Source organism: Sebastes fasciatus, chromosome 23 (genome assembly GCF_043250625.1).
Source record: "Sebastes fasciatus isolate fSebFas1 chromosome 23, fSebFas1.pri, whole genome shotgun sequence".
Lineage (NCBI taxonomy): Eukaryota > Metazoa > Chordata > Actinopteri > Perciformes > Sebastidae > Sebastes > Sebastes fasciatus.
The window spans coordinates 6,570,354-6,591,799 of NC_133817.1; the positions used below are offsets into that span (position 1 = coordinate 6,570,354).

At 41.1% G+C, this 21,446-nt stretch overlaps 3 protein-coding genes across 4 annotated transcripts in view; 2 read left to right on the forward strand and 1 right to left on the reverse strand.

Annotated features, from left to right (window-relative positions):
• The window catches only part of lrmp (lymphoid-restricted membrane protein), a 37,026-nt gene extending 25,665 nt beyond the window's left edge, over nt 1-11,361 (forward strand). Inside the window, exons 24-39 of the mRNA XM_074626343.1 lie at nt 1,449-1,495; nt 1,672-1,760; nt 1,886-2,082; nt 2,952-3,036; nt 3,129-3,174; nt 3,289-3,316; nt 3,794-3,934; nt 4,477-4,611; nt 4,720-4,867; nt 5,337-5,377; nt 5,494-5,562; nt 5,825-5,883; nt 6,132-6,230; nt 6,953-7,081; nt 9,413-9,567; nt 10,344-11,361. Coding sequence (XP_074482444.1) covers nt 1,449-1,495; nt 1,672-1,760; nt 1,886-2,082; nt 2,952-3,036; nt 3,129-3,174; nt 3,289-3,316; nt 3,794-3,934; nt 4,477-4,611; nt 4,720-4,867; nt 5,337-5,377; nt 5,494-5,562; nt 5,825-5,883; nt 6,132-6,230; nt 6,953-7,081; nt 9,413-9,567; nt 10,344-10,486 — 1,611 coding nt within the window. The 3' untranslated portion in view covers nt 10,487-11,361. The remainder of the gene's footprint in view (nt 1-1,448; nt 1,496-1,671; nt 1,761-1,885; nt 2,083-2,951; nt 3,037-3,128; nt 3,175-3,288; nt 3,317-3,793; nt 3,935-4,476; nt 4,612-4,719; nt 4,868-5,336; nt 5,378-5,493; nt 5,563-5,824; nt 5,884-6,131; nt 6,231-6,952; nt 7,082-9,412; nt 9,568-10,343) is intronic.
• On the reverse strand, nt 11,223-18,497 carry dnai7 (dynein axonemal intermediate chain 7). Of its 2 annotated transcripts, XM_074626339.1 has the most exons (17): nt 18,206-18,497; nt 17,611-17,628; nt 17,342-17,423; nt 16,476-16,564; nt 16,111-16,215; nt 15,469-15,606; nt 15,090-15,224; nt 14,838-14,941; nt 14,534-14,692; nt 14,260-14,422; nt 13,952-14,177; nt 13,610-13,770; nt 13,374-13,533; nt 13,068-13,282; nt 12,819-12,977; nt 11,820-11,933; nt 11,223-11,723 (listed from the first exon to the last, which is right to left on the reverse strand). In XM_074626339.1, the coding sequence occupies exons 1-17, from the start codon at nt 18,206-18,208 to the stop codon at nt 11,448-11,450; spliced, it is 2,307 nt and encodes a 768-aa protein (XP_074482440.1). In that variant the 5' UTR covers nt 18,209-18,497; the 3' UTR covers nt 11,223-11,447. The 2 variants fall into 2 exon arrangements, with proteins under 2 accessions (XP_074482440.1, XP_074482441.1); XM_074626340.1 differs by lacking the exon at nt 17,611-17,628.
• Nucleotides 18,498-18,586: 89 nt separating this feature from the next.
• Nucleotides 18,587-20,763, forward strand: lyrm5a (LYR motif containing 5a). Its single transcript, XM_074626342.1, has 3 exons — nt 18,587-18,739; nt 19,857-19,924; nt 20,013-20,763. Exons 2-3 carry the CDS (start codon nt 19,880-19,882, stop codon nt 20,226-20,228), a joined length of 261 nt encoding a protein of 86 aa, XP_074482443.1. The 5' UTR covers nt 18,587-18,739; nt 19,857-19,879; the 3' UTR covers nt 20,229-20,763.
• The last annotated feature ends 683 nt before the right edge of the window (nt 20,764-21,446 follow it).

The following is a 21,446-nucleotide window of genomic DNA, read 5'->3' on the forward strand; positions in this document are numbered from 1 at the left end:
GTTTTAATCTGCCAGCAAAGAGGAGTTGAGTTTCTTATCAACAAAATCATTTGGATATATTCAAATAGCAGTTTTACTTGTAAATGGAAGATATTTTCATAGGACTCAAGGTTTCATATTTATGTTGGGGGCGAGCAGTATAAGTGGAATTCAGAAATTTGTTATGTTTTTGTCATTATTTCACTCTGACAAATGTCCTATTTCTACTAACCGTTTTACAGAGAGAGGATAAATGATAAACCTGACTGATGGCACCTTGCATTCAGTATTGTTTATTCAGTTTCAGTCAAACATTTGGTGTCTGCGATGACATAACTAAGATGTTGTTCTAGGACATGATTGTGCAAGCATAAACATTTTTTGGGATTATCACTGTATTATTTAGCAAAGAAAAATGACATTTTGGGGGATTGGATGACTCAAATTTTTGTAATAAAGCAACAAAGTGCTGCAGGAATGAGTCATAAAAACCTGGAAATGAGTTTGCATTTTCCGGTTCTCTCGTCTCGCAGTCGATGGGTTTTAAGTAAGATGCCTGAAATAAGGTCTGTGGTTAACAGAAGCTTAAGAGATTTGTTTCGATGACATAAAATACACCACTAAGTACCCCACTCGTGAATTTAAAGCTTTTATGTGTCTTCAAAAAGACGGTTGCTAACAAGTGGCTAAATGATACTGCTAAACGTCATCACGATGAACACTAGTCCGCCTTTAGCTTAGTGGTGGTGATGCAAGTCACGCAACCGTGGTGTAGTTTGTTTATAGCCTAATGTTAGATTTGTACTTCTGGTGATTGCATTCACACTTAAAAAATCATAAAGTTGTGTTCATTTGTGAAGATTAATTTACAGAACAAAATGCGTAAGTATCATAGTTTGCCACAGAGCTTATTTTCTGCAATAATCCAAAATCAAATGGAAAATCCCTTTGGGTTGTTGTCGAGGAAATCCGAGTTTCTTCGGATGTAAAATGACATTGAGATCTCTTTAAGTTTTGTATTCAGTGAAATGGTAAGGCAGCTCTCCTATTTTGAGCTACGTCAAAACGGATATTATGCATACTCATTACACAATATCCCGTTTCATTGCTCTGAGCGTTCACCTTGCTCCATTGTGTGCATGTGTGTTCACACACCATTCTGCATGCGCGCAGTCCGCCTCCACTACTTAGCACTGTGCCAGTGTTAACGTGTTCTCTGAGCACCTCTCAGAGCTGCAGGGCTCTCCATGAAGCAACACATTATATAAGGAATCAGTCCAATCTTTCTCTTCGACACACTGTAGAGCTTAGATAGCGTTTCACTGCCATGGGACAGGTACGCTACATGAATGTGTGTGTGTGTGTGTGTGTGTCTTTTAATCATTGACCATTTCTTGTAATGCGGGGCGCTGCAAGGCCACCTGTCTTTTTCTCACCCCCTCCCTCCTTCTCGTCCTTTTGTCCATCAGAGCCTGAGTCGGGACCAGTCGGTAGACAGATCGGCAGCAGAGGACAGGTGAGTGATTCACCATCAACTCTCAGGGTTTTCACACTGCTTCACTATCCAACAGCGGCAGTTACTCTTGAAGGTTTTAGTGATTTCTGCAAAGGGAGAACTTTTTCTCTGCATTTTTTTAGAGACATTAAAGTTTAGATTAGTGTTTTGCAAATGCTATGGTATTTGTATTCCAGCACGTGTCTGCTACCTGTGTTGGTTGAAGAGGAGGAGAGTGTGCAGGACAGTACAACTGAGGTGCCTACAGTGGCCACCAGCATGGAAGGTAGGAAGAAAACACTCAAATCTGCGTTTGCATGAAGGAGGTGAAGAGAGAAGCCGACTGTTTGTTTACGCCTCCTTGCATCTGCGTGTAACTTTGACCACCCACACACCAACTCTTCCTCCCAGGGACGGACCGGCTCACCAGCAGCAGCACAGCGACCACCTTCTCTGACAGCAGCTCTCTTCGGTCAGGCTCGTCCATCACGCATGCCAGCCAATCGGGGAGCGGCATGGGCAGCGCGACCTCTGACCCCAGCCAATCGGAGGATAGTGCAGCCAAAAAGGAGTCCCTCCCCTTCGGTGGCAAAAATAAGAGGGAACTGGTAAGACCTGCTCTACTCCCACTCTCTTCTCAACTGACTATTGGATTAGTTATTCCACTTATTAATGGTGACAACGATTTAAAAGTCATTAGCCTGACTACTGTTGGAGTTGATTACTGCTCTTGTGTAAATCATGATGCTGTAGTTTCTGCTATTTTATCAGTTTTTATTTCTATATAAGGTATCAGTCTTATTTTATTTAGTTTTTGTTTTAATCGTAATTGTTCTGGAGTTCAGACATACAAGCAATAAATTATAAAAGTAAAAACAGCCATCCTAATACATGACAAAATATGTACAAGTTAGTTTTGGTTCTGTTTTATATTTTATTCAAAATGCATAATTTTAATTTTTTCTGTTTTTAAACACTTAATTGTTTTATTATATTCTTAATTCAAGCTTAGCTTAAACCAACCTCAGAGTAGATGTGATGAAACACCACGATCATGTTGAATGTAGCCGGTATCATTAAGATTCAATTTCCTTATTGGCGATGAGTTCCATTAGTATCTTCATTCTGCGTGACATTTTGACCTGAAGAGAATGCTGTTCTTCCAGCTATGTGAGTGAGTGAGTGAGTATGAAAGAGAGAAAGAGGAAGGGAGAGTGCATTGTTTTCATTTTAAGCTCCACTCAGAATCAGATCGTTCACAATAAAGAGCCAACTACACTGCCAGCTGCTTTGAGTCTCCACATTTCACCTTTTTATTATGTAAAAACTGTTGGAAGGACTAGGGAGTAAAGGGAGCAATATGGATGTTGCGGGCGACGTGAGCATGGAGGGAACGGAGTTAAAAGGAGACAAGGAGAGGGAGAAGGAGAATGAGCAGAGAGAGGCAGAGGCAGTAACGTTTGTCTCAACCCTGCAGGAGCTGACACGCAGCATGGAGGCCATCGAGGAGCAGAAGGTTCAGGAGGACCAGAGTGAGACCAGCGGGGCCACTGAGAAGGAATGTATGTGTCATATATTCATTCTACACTGTTACTATATAATATGTATTTAATTTTCCATTCATAAAGCAGTGCTTGTACATTTCCCTTCCTAGCTGAGACATCAATGAAGTCAGACCCCTCCAAAGTGGATAAGAACACGTAAGAGAGCAAATGATCATAGTAACGCAACTTAACACTTAAATCCATAACCATCCATGAGTGCATGTAATAAGACTTGTCACAGAGTCCTCATTGTTGTCTCTTTATCTGCAGCATGTCCCCTAATGACAAGGAGGTCGAGGTATGTATACCGTTAGATCTGCATTCTATAATTACTGTTGTGTTTTGGACATTTTTTTGATCCTCTTGTAGTAGAAACAGGACAGAAAAGAACAAGTTATAAAGTTAATTGTTTTCTTACACAGCATTTTGTCAGCCTAAATTGTGCATACATCAGAAATATGTATCGCAATACAAAGAATACTTCTCTTAGAAACCCATACAACAACCATGCACATAGAAAGTTAACGTATCACTTTAATGCACGTAATGTGAGAGTTTCCTACAGGGAAGTGCGGGAGTTTCATGGTTTATCTGGTGTAACTTTTCCAGTACAATGATGCTTGTCTGTTGATGGGGAATAGCTCTTATCTTAATCAAACAAGGAAATGTTAGAAATGGCCATCTCATCTGCAATTGGCAGGATATAACGCCACATACAGTGTGTGTCCAGCAGTGAGTGCCAAAATTAAAACAAGTGTCTTTCTCATGTTTGCAGGCGGAGTTCCAGCGTCTGGCATTGGGCTTCAAGTGCGACATGTTCACCCTGGAGAAGAGACTACGGCTGGAGGAGAGGTCACGTGACCTGGCTGAGGAGAACGTCCGCAGGGAGGTGTCCAGCTGCCAGGGCTTACTGCAGGTCAGGCTTTTTTGATGATCACCAACAGAATATTTGTTGTGCTTGTGTGCAGCTCCTTTTTATGATACTATAATTTGTCCTGCGCACCTTTTGAGAGCAAACAAAAGTTCCGAAGATGGGTGGCTACTTATCCTGTAAGCGTAGTAAAGACTGTGATTTATGCACACTGTGCTGGCTTTGACAAACCGGTACCAAGTAGATTAGATGGCTACTCTTTTTAGTGACTATAATCTGCAGAAATATTTGGCTGGTATGAATCTTGCAAGCACCACAATATATGGATCTTGTGTCTTGTTCTGCAGCTTTCCTGTTGTATAGATAGAAAAATGTGGACACAATTATCCTGCATCAATAAGAATCAATTAATTAACCTGTAAATTAAATGGAATGAGGTGTGGGTTAGTGAGTACGAGTGGAAAATAAAATAAAATGATTTCTACTGTCAGGTGCAGTCATGATTTTTTTTCTCTTGGTCCTTCTCTTCCTTTGTGTCCCTCGTCAAATCTCTCCTTGTCCTTTTTCTCTCTTCTCTTGTCTCCCAGGCTCTGACTCCTCTGTGTGAGGATGAAAACCAGTCCATGGAGATCATCCTGAGGCTCCAGAAGAACCTGGACATCCTCATCCAGTCCATGACCAGGGTGTCCAGTCGCTCTGAGATGCTAGGAGCTATTCACCAGGTGGGATAATGTGTGTTTGTGTCGTCAGCATTTGCTCCAACTGTTTTGTGATGTGATGAAAATCTAAGCTGAACTGATTTAATGGAGCATTGTGTGTGTGACTCCCAGGAGAGTCGTATTGGTAAGGCTGTAGAGGTGATGATCCAGCATGTTGAGAACCTGAGGAGGATGTATACCAAAGAGCATGCCGAGCTGCTAGAGCTGAGAGAGGCGCTCATGCAGAACGAGAGGTCGTTTGGGTCGCAGACTGAAAGAGGTAGCGAACGGTTCCATAAAGGTTACTATCAAAACTAATGTTTCCAGTTTGCTTCTATTTTGTCCTAACATTCAGCATGTTAAATTTGACAGAAAACAGTTAATTAGGTAGTTAGGCTTGAGTTTGCCATGTTTTTTATGCTAAATGCAGTACCTGTGGGGGTTTCTGGACAATATCTGTCATTGTTTTGTGTTAATTGATTTCCAATAATAAATATATACATACATTTTCATAAATCAAGCAATATTTGCCCACTCCCATGTTGATAAGAGTATTAAATACTTGACAAATCTCCCTTTTAAGGTACATTTTGAACAGTGATTAATTTGCATTAATCGCGATTAAATGTTTTAATCGATTGACAGCCCTAGTGTAAATACAATTTGGGCATATGTGTAAATATGTATGCTCCTTGATGGCACACACAAACCACATATATAGAAGATAACTAAGCTGTTCCTCTTTCCAGATGACTTCCGTGGCAAGAAGCAGACAACACAGTACTACAAGGTCAGCTGCAGCTAGGTTACATATGATCTCATCATTCTCCTTCACTCTGACGTCGTTAGTAATGTTGATGTGTGCTTATGAAGTAATTTATCTTTTTCTTTCTCCCTGCCCAACAGTCGTCAACCCGGCGGGTCAGCATAGCAGCAATCCCCCGCTCTGGTGGAGGCAACATGCACTTTGACATGGTGAGGGTGAGGACGATGAAACGAGATCAGATCATGCAGCATGCCTTTTGGTTTTGGTTGGGCGTTTTGAACTCATAATACAATACAGATTATCCAAAGCTGCTTCACTAGAAAGCTAACATCCTGCTAGCAAGTAGGACAGGTTTTAGTATGACTGAAAATGGATCTAGGTTTAAAATGTTAGTGACGCTTCAGGTTGTGCAAAGGAGCATTTTATTTTTACATGAATCATGACTCAAATTGTTTGATTTTCCCACCACAGTCCAAAACACAAGACTGCTCAGAGGCTGAAATGGAGAGACTGACCAGGCGATCCCCATGGTAGGCATTTGTATGTGTGTCAATGTGTGGGTTAAATCTGCCTGTTATGTAGAGTGACGTTAAACAAGATTTAGTGTATGTGAAGGGGAGAGTGTGCTTAAATTAAAAGTAACAAGACTGTTTAGATTGTTTCTGATGTGCAGGAAGCTACTGGCTGTGACTCTTTCTCAAGCCACCGAAGCTTTCTGTACCATGACATGAGGGTTGTTGTTGTTGTTATGCCCGTATGTGATAACGATGGTTTCCAGGAATGTGGGAGGGAAGAACCCTGCGCGCCCTCCACTAAAGCGCTTTGTTAGTTCTGCGGCCTGGGTTGAAACTGAAGAGCCTTCTCTCATGATGAAGGGGTAAGACATGCCAGGGAGAAGGGTACCACGCTGGCTGTGTCGCGCACGTTTTTCACGGTGGCCCCAGATGCATAAAGATGGCAGCTTTCTGGTGTGACATCATTACCGTCAGTGGGATCTTTCAGTCCTTTTAAGCTTTGGAACAAATTAAAAACAATGTTATCTTTTGTGAGAAGAAAAAAAATCAGTGATGATGACGTCAAACCACACAGCAGCCATCTTTCATGCATCTGGTGCACCTCGCATGGGGAAGTGTTTATCAGAAGCAAACATCCTTTTTATGACATTTTCTTTGTGTAAATTAAGAGAAAGTGTTGACTTTTTTTTAATATTTTTTGTTTATTGGCATTATGTAGCTTTCAAATGTTTGGACGAAGACAGTAGAATTTGCTCTATTTGACTAGCTAAGCCAAAATTGAAGCTTAGGTTATACAAATGAAGCACTTTTCATGCTCTCCAAATATCTGAAAGGTTGTGAAATTGCTTTGTTGGTCCATGATGTAATATTGGAGCACTTAAGTTGAATTGCTGTGCATGAGATCTCTAAAAAAAAAAAAACTCTTTGTGTAAAGCAGGAGAATGTTAATCAGTGACTATTTGCTGGCTGCATATGCATGAAATGTGCATGTGCACATACAGACTCCGTGTGTTGCCACGCTTGTGTGTTTGAATGTGCAACTGTACAGTGTGTTTGTGAATGCCTGACCCACGCGTGCCCACAGGACGCCCTACGACTACACCGACAGCCAGTTCGAGGACGAGCAGAAGGAGGAGCCGGTGGTAGAGAGGAGGAGGTCCAGTCTCAGTGAGCTGGGCATCAAACTCACCTCCCTCATTCTGCCACTCAAGACGTTAGTCCAACCAAATAGCCACCGCTGGCCTACTGCAGCACCACTTTCTGCCAGAAAAGCTAAGAGGCTCGCTGCATAGTGGAAGAGTTCATCATTTAGCTGGATTGAGGTTCCAGTAGCTGCAAACTGAATGTTTTCTGGTATCAGAGATCTGTGGCATATTAGATATTTTTTATTTTATCTCTCTTTGAACATCAATGTATCCAGTATTATGACAGATTTGAATTTTCTGTGATAGTTGGTCTTTGATGGTGGCGCCCAGTAGCTTTTCCACCATCATCAGTCCCTGTATTATTTATTTTAAAGGAGCAGTGTGTAGGATCTGGCAACATCTAGCGGTGAGGTTGCATATTGTAACCAGCTGAAACTTCTCCCGTATGCCAGGCATGTAGGAGAACAACGACGGCTGTTGCGAAAACTTGAATGGCCCGATCTAGTGGGCTACTATAGAAGCATGACGGCCAGCTCCGTTAAGATGACCCGCTCCGTGTGTAGACCAAGCCCCCAGGAAGAGCGTGGGGCTTTAAAGCCAAGTGGCCGAACGGTGGAACTTCCAGGTCGGTCACATGATGCCATCGGGCCCAAAGAGACTTTCCCATAGACTTGCATTGGAAATGAGACCTCTGTAAATCAGCAGATCATTATTATTTTTTTTTAGGTAAATCAACTTCCCGAGACAAATCATCTGAATAGCCCTTATTTAAATCATTAAGTCCTAAAAGTTATAAAATGCTGTAATAGCTGAATCCAGATGCGAATCATGTTGCCGTTCGTGAATGAGCCCGAGACTGGACCGAGGGCTAGGAGGCGGGGTTTGCTCTATGGGCCAAATGACTGCGGAAGATCACAGGATGATCCGGGTACTTTATCACATGTTAGTTGAGCCATTTGGGCTTCATGTGCCACTGAGCAAATTGCATTGGAATGAACGGGGCGTCGCCTCCAACGCTGTATCCAGCTCTCTTAATACATCCATGATGTAGATATAAACGGCTCATTCTAAGGTAACGAAAACCCAACGATTCTTATTTTCAGGTGATTATACACTAAAGAAAACATACTCATCAATATTATATTCCATTTCTGCCAATAGATCCCCCTACATGTTACACACTGTTCCTTTAACTTCACCCTTAGTGCTTCAGAGCATCTTTGAGACACCAACAGATGTCAAAGATTTGCTACATATAGGCTTATTTAACTGTAATTAACTCGCAATAGTGAATTATGCATTATTTAATATGATTATCACTGATCACATGTTACCAGAAAGAACAAAGTTAGAAAAAGTTGAGTATATGGAACCTCCTAAGTGATGAAACTCTTTCATTCTATGGGTCTGTGCTGGACCGAGCTTCTTCTTTGCTCCAGGGGCTCAGCAGCTTTTAATCATGTTAACAGAGCGTTTTTTTACTCCATGGGGACAGAAATGAATGATTTCCTTCAGCTGTTAACTGTCTTGAGATCAGTGTATGTCTGTGTGACACGGCGCTGATTTGTGATTCATGCATGGATCTCAAGTTGTGATTTGCATTGTGTGCAGCTAACAAAGCATCTAACCAATAACTAATTCATCTTTACCCGGCTTTGTCTTCTGTCATTTACTAACATGTTCAGCCACTTTAACAATTTGATGTGCAAACTACTACACTTGGGACTATTTTCTTTATTTTTGTGGTGCAACTGAGCGGATCATGTGGTGTTCTGAACTGTCCTTTCCTCTTTTCCTCCCTCCACGTTGCTCAGGAGTCAGGATGAGCTGTTTGTAATGCTGTAAGTGTGCAGGGGGAGGAGTCCAGAGTGGATGTGCTTGTGGATTCTAGCGCCGTCTAAAAACGCATGCAAAAGGCCTGTATTTATCAAGTAGGAGTGCCAATCAAAGGCCACTTACAGCCTCGCATTGACTCTCTTAATGACTGTAAAGTGATTTGAAGCAGCACTCCTACTGTTGACGATTCCAGGCCATAATTGTCAGCTGCCTTTGCCTTACCAAATCCACCTCCACGCCAACTGCTATTAACCGCGCTGCTGACAGCTTTTTCATTACGCTCATGATGTGAATGGTTCTGCATCTTTGACACCGTTTGAGACAGCTGGTAAAATGCGTTTCATTGAAGCCAACTCTAGATTGCACCAAGCTGCTGCTAATTCACCGCCTGCCATCCATTGCATCAGTTACCACAAATGACAGTTTTTTACTAAAAAGTGTTCTATTCTTCTTCCCTACAAGTCATTTTTGGTAACTTGCTTTATCTTGGATTTTTTATACTCTCTTGCCTTATTTTATATCAATGTGGTAAAATTGTATTCTCTTTGGTTGCCCACTTCCAGTCCGAGCCCTTCCTCCAGCCCTACATCCACAGACCAAGGAATGAGCCAGACTATGTCCCACAGCCTGACCTCTTCCCGGACGGCCGCAGCAGAAGCGGTAGCCAGAGGCAGCAGGGGTCTCTGGCTTTGGTTGGCGATGGTGGTGGTGCTAGCAGGTACACTCAGTTTGCCTGTCGTACTTATTTTAAGGTAATACTTTTCAATCTCATAGACCAGTGGTTCCCAACCTGGGATCTTACAGGGGGTGCGACAGGATTTGTCTGCTCTGACGTTGTCAAATTTAGTTCCGTACATGAATTGAATCATAATAACACTCTTACTGGAATAACTATACAAAAGTCTGTGTATAAAATTATTTTTAAAGATATATTTTTTTGTTACTCAATAGGCCACATTCTCTTTAAACCTGGTATTTTTTGCACAGTAGCAGATAAAGGTCAGGCTACACTAATATTAGGATTTTATTAATTGTAGAATTTGATTCCAGTGGCGGCTGCGTAGCATTGTTTCTGACTTGTGTGGTCCAAACATTTCCAATAACTCCAGAGTGTTGTAAAGTCCAAAAGTCAAACTTTATTGCAAAAAGATAGATGTAATAATTTCCCAAATTCACATGTTTCTATCTAACGAAATATTCACCTTCAATCCATATTTGTTGGCGTTTAGCCTTTAAAAAACAACGTTTCTTAGATACAAGTTGGGGATGGACTTCAAGGAAGATAGGTTGTTATAGACCACACAAATAATATTGACAACAGTAGAAATAAAAGACCAACTCTGATTTAAAGCCTAAAGAAATTGCTGTTTTCTCTCTTTTGGTTAACAGATACTGAAAAAAATGCTTCAGGTTTTAAAACCGTTCCCAATACAGCACGAGGGATAGTTACGTCTCATTCTGTTGTGCTGGTAAATATTCCTGGTTCACCTGCAGGTCTCCTGGCGCTGCTGGCCAGCCTGGTGATGCAGCCAGCGGTAGATGCGGCCCCTGTGGGGACCGGAGACTCCTGGATGACCATCCAGCAGCTGCTGTGGCCCTACACCGGGCTCCGGCACAACGGACAGCCCCCCGTCTAGCCCCCTGAGACCCGGGGATGGATGGCGTTACCGCCCATCGGCTCTCTGCAGAAATGATCTGTGCACTGGGGTGGTGGTGAGGAAAGTACAGAGCACCACTCCTGAGCGGAGGCTGTCGGGATGTTTACTGGTGCCTGAAGATTCCTAAAACAAGACTCGCATTGACAGCACAGGCTTCAGGGGTTAGTTAACCCTGTGGAGGATTTTATGCATCACATCACGTTTGCTAATAGTTAGTCTTTGTGTGTGTGTGTATGCATGTGTCAGTGTTTTTAAGAGAAGAAGCAGTTACAGGTGGTGGAAATCAACATCCTCAACACATCATGATGCAGTTTTCCTGTCAGTGCTGCTGGGACCCAACACAATCTGTCAAATCAGGTTTAATCGGTCATCAGAGCTGGTACAACGTTGACCAATCATGTCACAGCTTCATCAGAATAACGGCACTGATCCACCAAATCACACAATGGGCCGCTGTGCAGTTTTCCATTGACGAACATCATGGACGATGGCTCCAAATGTGCCACATTGCTTTTTAAACCCATTTCATGCACTTGGACTGCCAGCCTTTTTAATGAAATTTTGGACATTTTATAACTTAAGTCTATAAACACTGGTAATAAAACTTTCATTTTAAGTGTTTTGAAATGTATATTTATGAGTTTGTTTGTTTTGAGTGGGGATATGTGAATATCTGTTTATTTTTGTTAAGTTATAATTCTACATTGTTACAGTCTTAACACCAAAGGTTTCTTTGTTTTTATTTTTCTCTTTATGTTCTTGCTGTGGTTGTCACCGTTTTTCATCTTCATACTCTTTTGTATGTTCCAAAGAAGATGCGTGAAACTTTGCACAAATAAAGTAGCCTATTCTACAATAGAAGACGTGTGTTCTTACAGTCTATGCATCCACATTTAAAATGCAGGTGTTTAAGTTGTTGGTTTAAAATGTTCACACAGGGTTATGCATACATGAGGGGTCTGGTGGCACAAAGCAGGCTCTGCACCGTATCGACGAACAGATAACTGCATTCTCTGGTCCTGACTATGCCATCAGTGCTCATGTCGTCCTGGAGCATGTGGATGAAGGTGGAGTGAAACTCACTTCCGGGATAATGGTCTGGAGAGAACGCCTCACTCTTCTCTGTGATTTCCAGCTTCTGACTCCTCTGAGCGCCGAGCAGGTAGAGACCCCAAGAGGCCTTCGGCACCGGGGCAGGGCCATGGTGCTCACACACCTGACACAGGAGAGGGAAGAAGTACAAATGTTAGGGAGGAAAAAAGGGGTAGAATGCTAAATTATATAAGCTGTATCTATGTGTGAGCAAGAATACCTGCATGACTAGATGCTCAGCTCCACATTTGGCATTCCACTTGCTCCACGAGAACGCACACGCAGAGGCGAAGAGGGCCATCTGCTCGTAGGCAGCATGCTCTGTAAGTGGGTCCTGAAGAGGAGAGAAAGAACACAGCATATTTATAACACTGGAAAATGTTTAATCTGGTGATACACAATCAAGTATGAGTAACTTACTTTGATTTACTAATTCTGTAGAATGGCTCCTTTCAGTTTTACATAGCCTAATTTATGGTGAGTAGGTTGTTTACAAGTAAGTAATGTGGTTGATCCAGGCAGAATGTTCATCTCCTTCATAGTGTTGATTAGCTTAAAGGGACAGTGTGTAGGATTTGGCAGCATCTAGTGGTGTGGTTGCAGATTGCAACCAACTGAGTTCCCCTCCGCTCCCTCCTCCCTTTCCAAGATTGTGGTAACGTGATCCGCCAAGTGCAAAACCGTGGTAACGGCATTCACCTCGCTCAGAAGCCGTCCTCACCATAATAAGACTACTTTAAGAGCAACGGAAGTCAGATGGCTGCTGGCGGTACCACGGTTTTGCACTCTGTGGCTCGCGTTACCACAGTTTCACAAGCGTGTCGGAGAACTACGGTGGCCTTCAGGATTGCCATGAAATTTTGGTGCAGATGTTCACGTCCTCAGTGTGAATTTTATTAACTTTAGTGATCCCTTAACTTTAAATGTAGCACCATCATCAGGCCAGAATTATAATTTGTCAAATATTTGGTTTATGGCCAAATTAATAACGTTCCCATCAACCTCAGCCTAGCAAATGTTAGCAGGTAACACTAAAATGATGGTGAACATGGTAAACCCACAGATAACATGTCACTGATATGTGAATACGTGCCAGACACTATGCTAAAACAGCGGTTTGTGCATTCAACACAGAATTGATAACAAATGAAGCTAAGCCTGGCTTAAATCTAGTATCTTGTTCTTCTATTCTGAAAGCCAATAAGGAAAAGATGCAGACCTTGCCACAGGTGCTGACGTATTTCTCGGTGTACTCCTCCACGAAGATGTTGATCCCTGCGTTGAGCATGGCTCTCTGCAGGACGGGGCCACTCATCCACTTCCCTGTGAGGTGAGAGAGACCTCTCTCTCGCTCTGACTGCAACATACACTGATTACCCTGTTGGTCAAAAGGGCACAAATGCAAATAAGTCAATCTACATCTCCTGATTTATTCTTCTGTTTTGTACTTTCCAGTCTCTTACTGTACCTGGATCGTGATGCTAAGGTCGATGAGCGCCCCGTTGATGGTGAAAAGAGCTGAGTCGTGTCCCAGTGGCCTGAGCTCCCAGCTTTGGAAGGGAAGGTTGGCGTAAGTTTCCTGCACCAGCACAAAGGCCTGGAAGAAGTCCATCTTGAAGGAGATTCTGGCCTCCGCCTCCTCATAAGACACGTCAGTGATACCGTCCATCCTCCACTGCTTCGCTGCATGAATAAACGGTTATGTTCCATGACTTTTTAACACCTTTCTATGCCTTTTATATCTTTACATAGCATATGTTGCTGCATGTCCTACCTGCAGCATCCCAGCGAGCCACTTGGGGAGTCTCCAAGAAGACAACAGAGTCGGGCAGGGTCACAGACGCGCCGACAGGAGGGCAGGTAAGACCTTCAGTGTCATCTAAGTTAGAGTTCTCCACAGGGTAGGGGAACACCTGTAGCCCTTTGTCCAACAGCTAGAAAAACAGGGGCACGGTCAACTTTAGCTGCTGGGTCTGGTGTAAGCAAGCAGCAAACACTGACACGATTTACCTGTCTAATTTCCCAGCCGTTGACCTGGTGGGCTTGTGGCGGGAGCTGAAACACGTCATAGTAAAAGACCCCACCCAGAGGTGTGTGCTGCATTAAGTCCACCACCTGGGCAAACTCACTCTCACTCAGGTGCTCTACAGGAGAAGTCAAGTCCCCTTCAACTGAAGAGAGGAAAAACAGAACCATCCATCTATTTTTACAACAGTTAATGATGCAGACACATCTTCATCTATATTAGAAAACATTAGTAACGTAGATTTAGTTGCTGTATGGCGTTAGTTTTGAGTAACATCAGGTTGGTGGGGCTGTTGACATCAGGAAGTGTCGGGCTGGGCATCTTACCGCTGAGCGCCTCCATCTGGGTCTCTATCGGGCTCTTTCGGCTTCCTCGGCTTCCTTTGCTCCCTCGGCTTCCTTTGCTCCCTCGGCTTCCTTTGCTCCCTCGGCTTCCTTTGCTCCCTCGGCTTCCTTGGCTCCCTCGGCTTCCTTTGCTCCCTCGGCTTCCTTGGCTCCCTCGGCTTCCTGTAGACTGGGCACTGTTTCTCCCCGACCGTATACTGGCTGAACTCTGTGAGATACAAACACAATAACAACACAAACATCCCGTTGAATCTAGTAAACCAGACCGGGAACTCATTCTTTCATCTTACCTTCCTCTCTTCAGACCCTTGGATGAACTGCACCTCCTCCTCGTCCACTCTCTGCTGCTGCTGCTGGGTCTCGTTGTCTTCCTCCACCTCCCCCTCTCCTTCTGTCTCCCCCTGCTCAGGTGCATCTATGTCTGCTGGGACTTCCTCGCCACCTGCAAGAGACCTAGGACCAAACATGTGAGGAAAAGACAAGAGAACATGGTTAGTATTAGCAGCATTATTAAAAGTATTCATAGTAGCATCGGCAGAGGTAAGAGCACTATCAGACAAGCACCTGCGGCTGGGTGCGTGTATTCTCAGGTGAGCCATCCTGGCCAGCAAGGACAGATGGTCGTAACGGGTGTGGAGGATCCGTACACCGACGTTGCTCACAGCCAGCTGTTTGGGAAGCTTAAAGCCCAGGCCCGCGTCCTCAAAGTTTAAACCTTTAAACCTGAATGGACCCGTTAGAAACAAAGACAAATACTAGATACGTGTGCTTCCTGCTAAATATGAATGTTCCAAATATAGTGTTGTGACCTGTGATGGCCAACTGGCACGAGTTTAACATTTAAGGAAACACAGTTTCCTCCACAAACCTTGCATTCATCTTGAGGTTGGCCCAGAGACACAGTGTAATGTTGTCATCTTTGACCACAGTCTGCATGTTGCCTGTCTCGGTGTCGATGTTCCCACTGGCCCTCTATGACCAGGGACACACAACACACAGTATTTGTACATCATGCCTTTGACCTTGCAAAATACTAAAAAGCAACCCATGCACACAATAATAACTCATTTCTATTATATAGCACATTTCATATAGTTACAAAGTGCATCACAGAGTGTACCTTGAGGATCTCCTCAGTGGTGAGGAGGTGTTTAGAGTGGACTAGCTCCTGTATCTGTACAAGACCCTCCTGGTACTTCTCGGCCTCTTGTGGATCAGTAACATCTTTGAGTAGACCCTCCAGCTCCTCGATCAGCTATAAACGACAACATTCATGTATTTCTTAAAGGTACAGTGTGTAGGATTTGGTGGCATCTAGCGGTGTGGTTGCATATTGCAAATGAATTTCTAAAATAGGAAATAAATTAAAGCAAGCCATTTACCATTAGGAAGCTGTAACCAGATACATAATTTGTTTACTGATCATTAACACTGGAGTCAATGTACTCTTCATTGATTAATCAACTAAGTGCATGACATTCACTCATCCACATACAGACCTGTAGAGCGACGTTACATTGCTTGAGCACGAGTGTGATGTTGACCTCTGGGTCATCTCTCCATAGGCTGATATATGTGTTAATATCCTGCTGTACTGCCGGGTCTGGGATGCCGTCACAGCGCATGTATCTCTCCCACTGGACAAAAAACAACAACATGTGTGTTTATAGCAGCTGGAATATTTGTTTTATTGAGTAAATTATTTTTTATTTATTCAGTCTGAATAGGGAAATATAATATTTTGTTATTTTTGTATCAACGTTATAGTTTTGTTTTTCCATGTTGGTATCTGCTTGAGTATGGATCAAAAAATTTATTATTGCATTGTTTCAGGAAAACTACAGAAGCATTCAGGTGAGTTTTAATTTCTCCATGCACTTCAAACACAAGTTACACATAACTGTGTTAGCAAGTTATGTCAATTAAAACTTATCTGGAAGAAAACATTAATGCTTTTAGTCCTATTAAGAATTTAAAATTATCCTGACAAAAACTTTCCTTTTCACCTGCCAAATCTTTTTTTTTTCACAGATGGAAAAAAAACATTTCAAGAACTGGTAAAACCCTTTTTCATCTGTTCTTAAGCTATAAAGAAAGAAAAGAAAACAAGTTTCCCTCTCACACATACAGGAACAACACACCTTGGTTTTCTCTGCAGCATCACTTCTCCACTGGATTACTGCAGTGTGATTCTCCTCCAGTAGATGGCGAAGTTCGTTCAGCTCATCTTCTCTGCGCTCTAGGTCCTGTCAGCAAAAAGACACCCAAAGTGGTTACACATGCACCAAAGCAGCTCACCCATACTTAAGACAACAGTGAGTATCTTCTGTGTATTTTCATAAAAGAGTAGTTGTTTCTTTACTTGTTTACATTTCTTCAATCAGCAGGGTTTGTTTGAGATTGAATTTATCCTCACAATGAAAACAAATCTGATAATAATGAACAGCATATCGCAGCAATTGAACAAGAATGGCATGGTAATATATATATCATATGAACATCTTACCTTTAACTCAAGCCTTTCTAGCTCCTTCGCCTTCTCCTCTCTTTCCAATCTCTCCTGCTTTTCTTTCTCTGCTTGCAGCTTTGCTTCCTCTATAAAGCAAAAGCACATATGATGTGTACATACAGTACCTCAACACATATCCTAAAATTGCAGGTTTTATTCCTGAACAGTGCTCGGAAGAAGCTCAAAACAGATGATTAAATGTTTTCTTTTTTTTTTTTTTTACTTTTCATCAGTTTCCTGCGGACTTTAAAGGTCCCATATTGTAAAAAGTAAGATTTTCATATCTTTTATATTATAAAGCAGGTTTATGTGTTATATAAATACTGTGAAAGTATCGAAATGCTCAATATACAGAGAAATACACACAACTCGTTTTCAGAAATTGTGCGTTTGAAACCAGCCGTCAGGATTTCTGTCTATTTGTGATGTCACCAATATGGACCATTACACAATTTTAAATGTGAATATTCTAAATGTGTCTCCAGTTTATTTCCTGTTGCAGTGTATGTGAATGACATCAGCTGACAAGAAGTAAACAGGGACCCAAACTGTTGCTTAGCAATGAAATTCCGTTGCAATTCCGTTGAAATGTGCTTAAAAACGGAGCGTTTCAGACAGAGCATGAATACAGGTATATTCAGGCAGACAGTATGAGGAAAATAATGTGGTTTTTTTTACATTACGGCATGTAAACATGTTCTAGTAGAAACACAAAATACAAGTATGAACCCGAAAATGAGCACGATATGGGACCTTTAATGCCTCATACTAACCACTCACACTGCATGAATGTCAGTTCTTCCAACAAGTACCTAATTTAGCCCCAGTTTAGATGAATAGAGACATATATATATATGGATTACCTTCCTCTCGAAGCTTCCTCTCCTCCTCCTCTTGTTGCTGCTTCACCTTCTGAGCCTTGGTCAGCTTACGTCCTTTTGTTGACTTGAAAATCAGCAACATATTATCAATAAGTGCTTACTTAACAGGAATAGCTCACTTCTACAAAGTGTAGTTGGAAAAGTGGACATTACTGTAGGAGATGGGGGGTGTACTTTATGCCTGGCTGCATCCATCTTCAACTATATTAATGTAGATTTCTTAATGTGCTGACTGACTGATTTGCTCATACCTTTTTTTTCTTGGGTGGCTATCATTCACGGGAGAAAACATAGATAAGATAAGATAAGATAGAACTTTATTAATCCCGAAGGAAATTCTTGTGCCTCAAAGATTGCTAAAAAATACAACAAAAATTACAACAAGTTCAAGTGTATAAAATAAAAAAAGCACTATTTCTAGCAGTGCCTAGTATAATAACAATTAAGTAAGATACATTTAGTAAAATCAGTAAATAAGATAAAATAAAAAAGGTAAAGTAAGCTAACAAACAGAAAAATAAGTAATATTGCACATGTTGGACATTAATATTGCACACAATGAACAGTGATATTGCACATGAGAATGTAAAAAGTAGTATTGCACATGATATTGATATTATATTTGTACTCAGTGATGCAAGATGTAAAACATCTAAGCAGTAGCTACTTGCAGTGTTGTATTTACTATCCTATAAAGCTAGTAGGCAGTCTTTAGCTTTACTTTCTATGTTTTATAACAATACAGTAGTCAGTGTTAAACCCTGGGGTTTAAAAAAAACTGAATATGACAAGGTTTTAAGGCCAAACAGGGGTAATATTAGTCGAAAAACATTGTTAAAAACTCACCATGCTGAATCTAAAAAGCCTCACAGCGTCCTGTAACCATAGAAACGTCTTCTTCTTCTTCTTTGGTGTCTATTGGCGGTTGGCAAACCACCTTAGAGGTGCATCACCGCCACCAGCTGGACTACTGGAGTGTGGAGCAGGAGATTGTGCAGAAACAAAATAATAATAATAATAAAAAAATAAATAAAATAAAAAAATAAATAATAATAAATAGAATAAAATAAAATAAAAATTCATTATAATAATAATAATAATAATGAGGGAAAACTCTAGATTCGTTTAACTAAATCACTTTCTCTTAAAAACTGTAATAACTTCACAGTATATGTTATCATCTGCACCTGGTAACCATAGAAACCATAGGAACGCCTCTGCGCATGCGTGGTTGTCTGTTTTTATTTGCGACACAACGAAACGACGTACGGCAGTGCAGCTGAGCTGTGTCCACTGTAGTCTCAGGAAGGACAAAGACAAAGGAAGACGTCTCTCTATTATTGTACCGTTTGAGTAAATCCACCCAGCAGAAGAACGCATGTAAATATGAAATGCACTGTTTAATATGATCTGTGATGAATGTAGTTTGTGTTAAATACTTAATAACAAGATAACTAGCTGTTCAACTGTAGCTACCAGCTAACAGGCTAATAACAGAGTGGCAACCCTAGAAATGGAATAATTAGCTATATATTGAATAATAAGTGCGATAATAAAGCTAGAGTGAAGATACTGGTATCATATGAAACTAGAAAACCTAATGAATCCATTAATACCAACCATGTCATACTAGCTTGTTGGGAAGGAGGTTAAATAATGCTCCAAAGTTGCACTAAATTTTTAAATTTTGGTGAGAAAAAACTGGCATGGCATTTTCAAAGGGGTCCCTTGACCTCTGACCTCAAGATATGTGAATGTAAATGGGTACTATGGGTACCCACGAGTCTCCCCTTTACAGACATGCCCACTTTATGATAATCACATGCAGTATAAATGTGTTATTTTCTCCTATTCTAAAATAGTGTGTTTGAATATTTCTGCATACTGGGGTCCCTAAACAGTCTTGGAATTACATAAATTGTGTATCATTGTAAAGCTGAGACTCTTGTGGATCCAATGAGCCCAACTGTGTTCATGTGTGATGATGTTAGTCCCCATAGTAGCCATTTCATTGTAGTGAGACCATTTTTTAAAAACTTCTTAAAAACCTCACTGTATAAAATGACCTGTGGTGACCTCTAGGATAATCACAGCCTCATGAAACTTTACAGCCACAAACTAGAGACCTAGAGCATTCAGAGGATGGATAGCTTTCCTAGCTAGATTGATTATAGAGCACATTGACCCACTAACATGATGATAAGAGTATTAAATATTTGACAAACAGATTAAAAATATCTGATTAATTTGCGATGAATCACAATTAATTATGGACAATCATACGATTCAATATTTTAATCGATTGACAGCCATATTAATTCATATTTTTAAATTAATATATAATTTCTATGGTTGCAACTCTTTTATCTTTAGGGCTCTGGCTAATGATATTGTTTGACTGGCTTCTTTCACTCACGCCCCCTAAACGTTTCTGTCTTTGCTGTAATTGTCATCTCAGTTAACAAACAGTTTCCCTTTCATGTTCTTCTCGTTTCAGAAGTGTGAAACCTCGTGTCTGACATGGCCAACCCTTTAAGGGGTCAGGTTTTCAAGCTTTACAAAACTGTAAGTGAATCGCACTTAACGCTACACACACGGTTTGGTTGGGTCCTGTGCTGCACGTGGTTTTAATGCGTTTCTCATCCTCCAAAAGCTGCTGCATCTTGGCCGTGAGTACCCCCAGGGATCAGCTTACTTCAGAGGGAAGCTGAAGGCAGCTTTCATGAAGAATAAAGATGTGACGGACCCCGAAAAGATCCAAAAGCTGGTGGCCCGGGGCGACTTTGTCATCAAGGAACTGGAGGCTTTGTATTTCCTCAGGAAATATCGAGCCATCAAGAAGAGGTATTACGACCAAGATGAAAAGTAATTATTACACACATAAACAGCACTGAATTATCCTTCAGGCTGTGAGGAAAGTACAGTCAATGTGTTAATATTTAATTTATTTTCACATACACACCTCTATTAATGAGATGCAGTACACATTACTCTGCAGTTGCCCTTACATAACAAATAAACTAAGCTTGCCTCACAAGGGAAATGGACAATCCACCTGTAGGAAGTGCCACAAAGTGATGATAATGAAGCTGTTATTGAATTTGCTTTGTATTTTTTATACCCAACTTGTACCTTGAACCAGAGTTTTAAGTAACGAATACTGTACATATGTTAATATCATAGGTTTTCCTCTGAAGCCGTTCTAAATGTCGGAAGCCTAGGTATCAAACTGACTGAATCCGGTTGTACAATGTATTTTCAGTGTATATATTTGTAAATACATGGTCAAACTTCTTGAAGAGTGAATGTACATGACTGTGTATCAATGCACTATTAGATAGAGAACAAGCAGTATTTTAAAACAGTGATGTCCTGTCATAATAAATATTAGAAAATCACAACAATTTATCTCCTTTACTGTCATTGCTATTACGAGATTATACCATTAAATATATTTGTTCTTTTGTATCAAGAACTTGTTTCAAGATATGTCATTGCTCTTATTTCAGCTGCAGATGACAAATATTGCAAGTAATATCAAACCTGTAGTGTATTTTTGTTCCAATTATTTTAAATTTAGATGACCTCTTGCTCTCACAATATTTGTATGAGTCAGTCATTCATCACAGACAGTCATACACTTACTTGCCATCACTTTTCTGTCCTTGGGCTGTGGTTAGTTTGAGGCTTTCTGTAGTGTTGAAGTTAAAGCCCTCAGTGGTCAGTGACAGAGGTCGGCCTTTTAATTCAGTTAATCAGAATCAGAATCAGTTTTTATTAAGTACATACATACAGGCATACAAGCAATTTTAATCGGGGTTTATGCATCTCTCTAAACACACAAAGACAGGACTATTATGTACACAAGTAGTGACAAAATAGGTGTATATATATATACACACACATTACATTTTAGAAAACATCCAGGGTTGCTGATATTTTCAGATGTTATGGCTTTGTGAATAGAATAGGCATACAAATCATCAAACTGGAAAATCTGAAAACAATACGCTAGACCATAACACCATACACTAATCTGAGAACAAAACCTCATACGTGCTGGTGATGGCCAGCCTGTAGAAGACCT

Bases quoted from the DNA above. Each gene is read 5' to 3' on its own strand.
- dnai7 (XM_074626339.1), bottom strand. The intron at 15,607-16,110 runs GTGTGTTGTTCC...TTTTTTGTCCAG, and splicing joins ATGCTGCAGAGAAAACCAAG to TGGGAGAGATACATGCGCTG. The intron at 11,724-11,819 runs GTATTCTTGCTC...CTCCTGTGTCAG, and splicing joins CTGAGCATCTAGTCATGCAG to GTGTGTGAGCACCATGGCCC.
- lyrm5a (XM_074626342.1), top strand. From the start codon at position 19,880: ATGGCCAACCCTTTAAGGGGTCAGGTTTTCAAGCTTTACAAAACT. The intron at 19,925-20,012 runs GTAAGTGAATCG...ATCCTCCAAAAG, and splicing joins TTTTCAAGCTTTACAAAACT to CTGCTGCATCTTGGCCGTGA.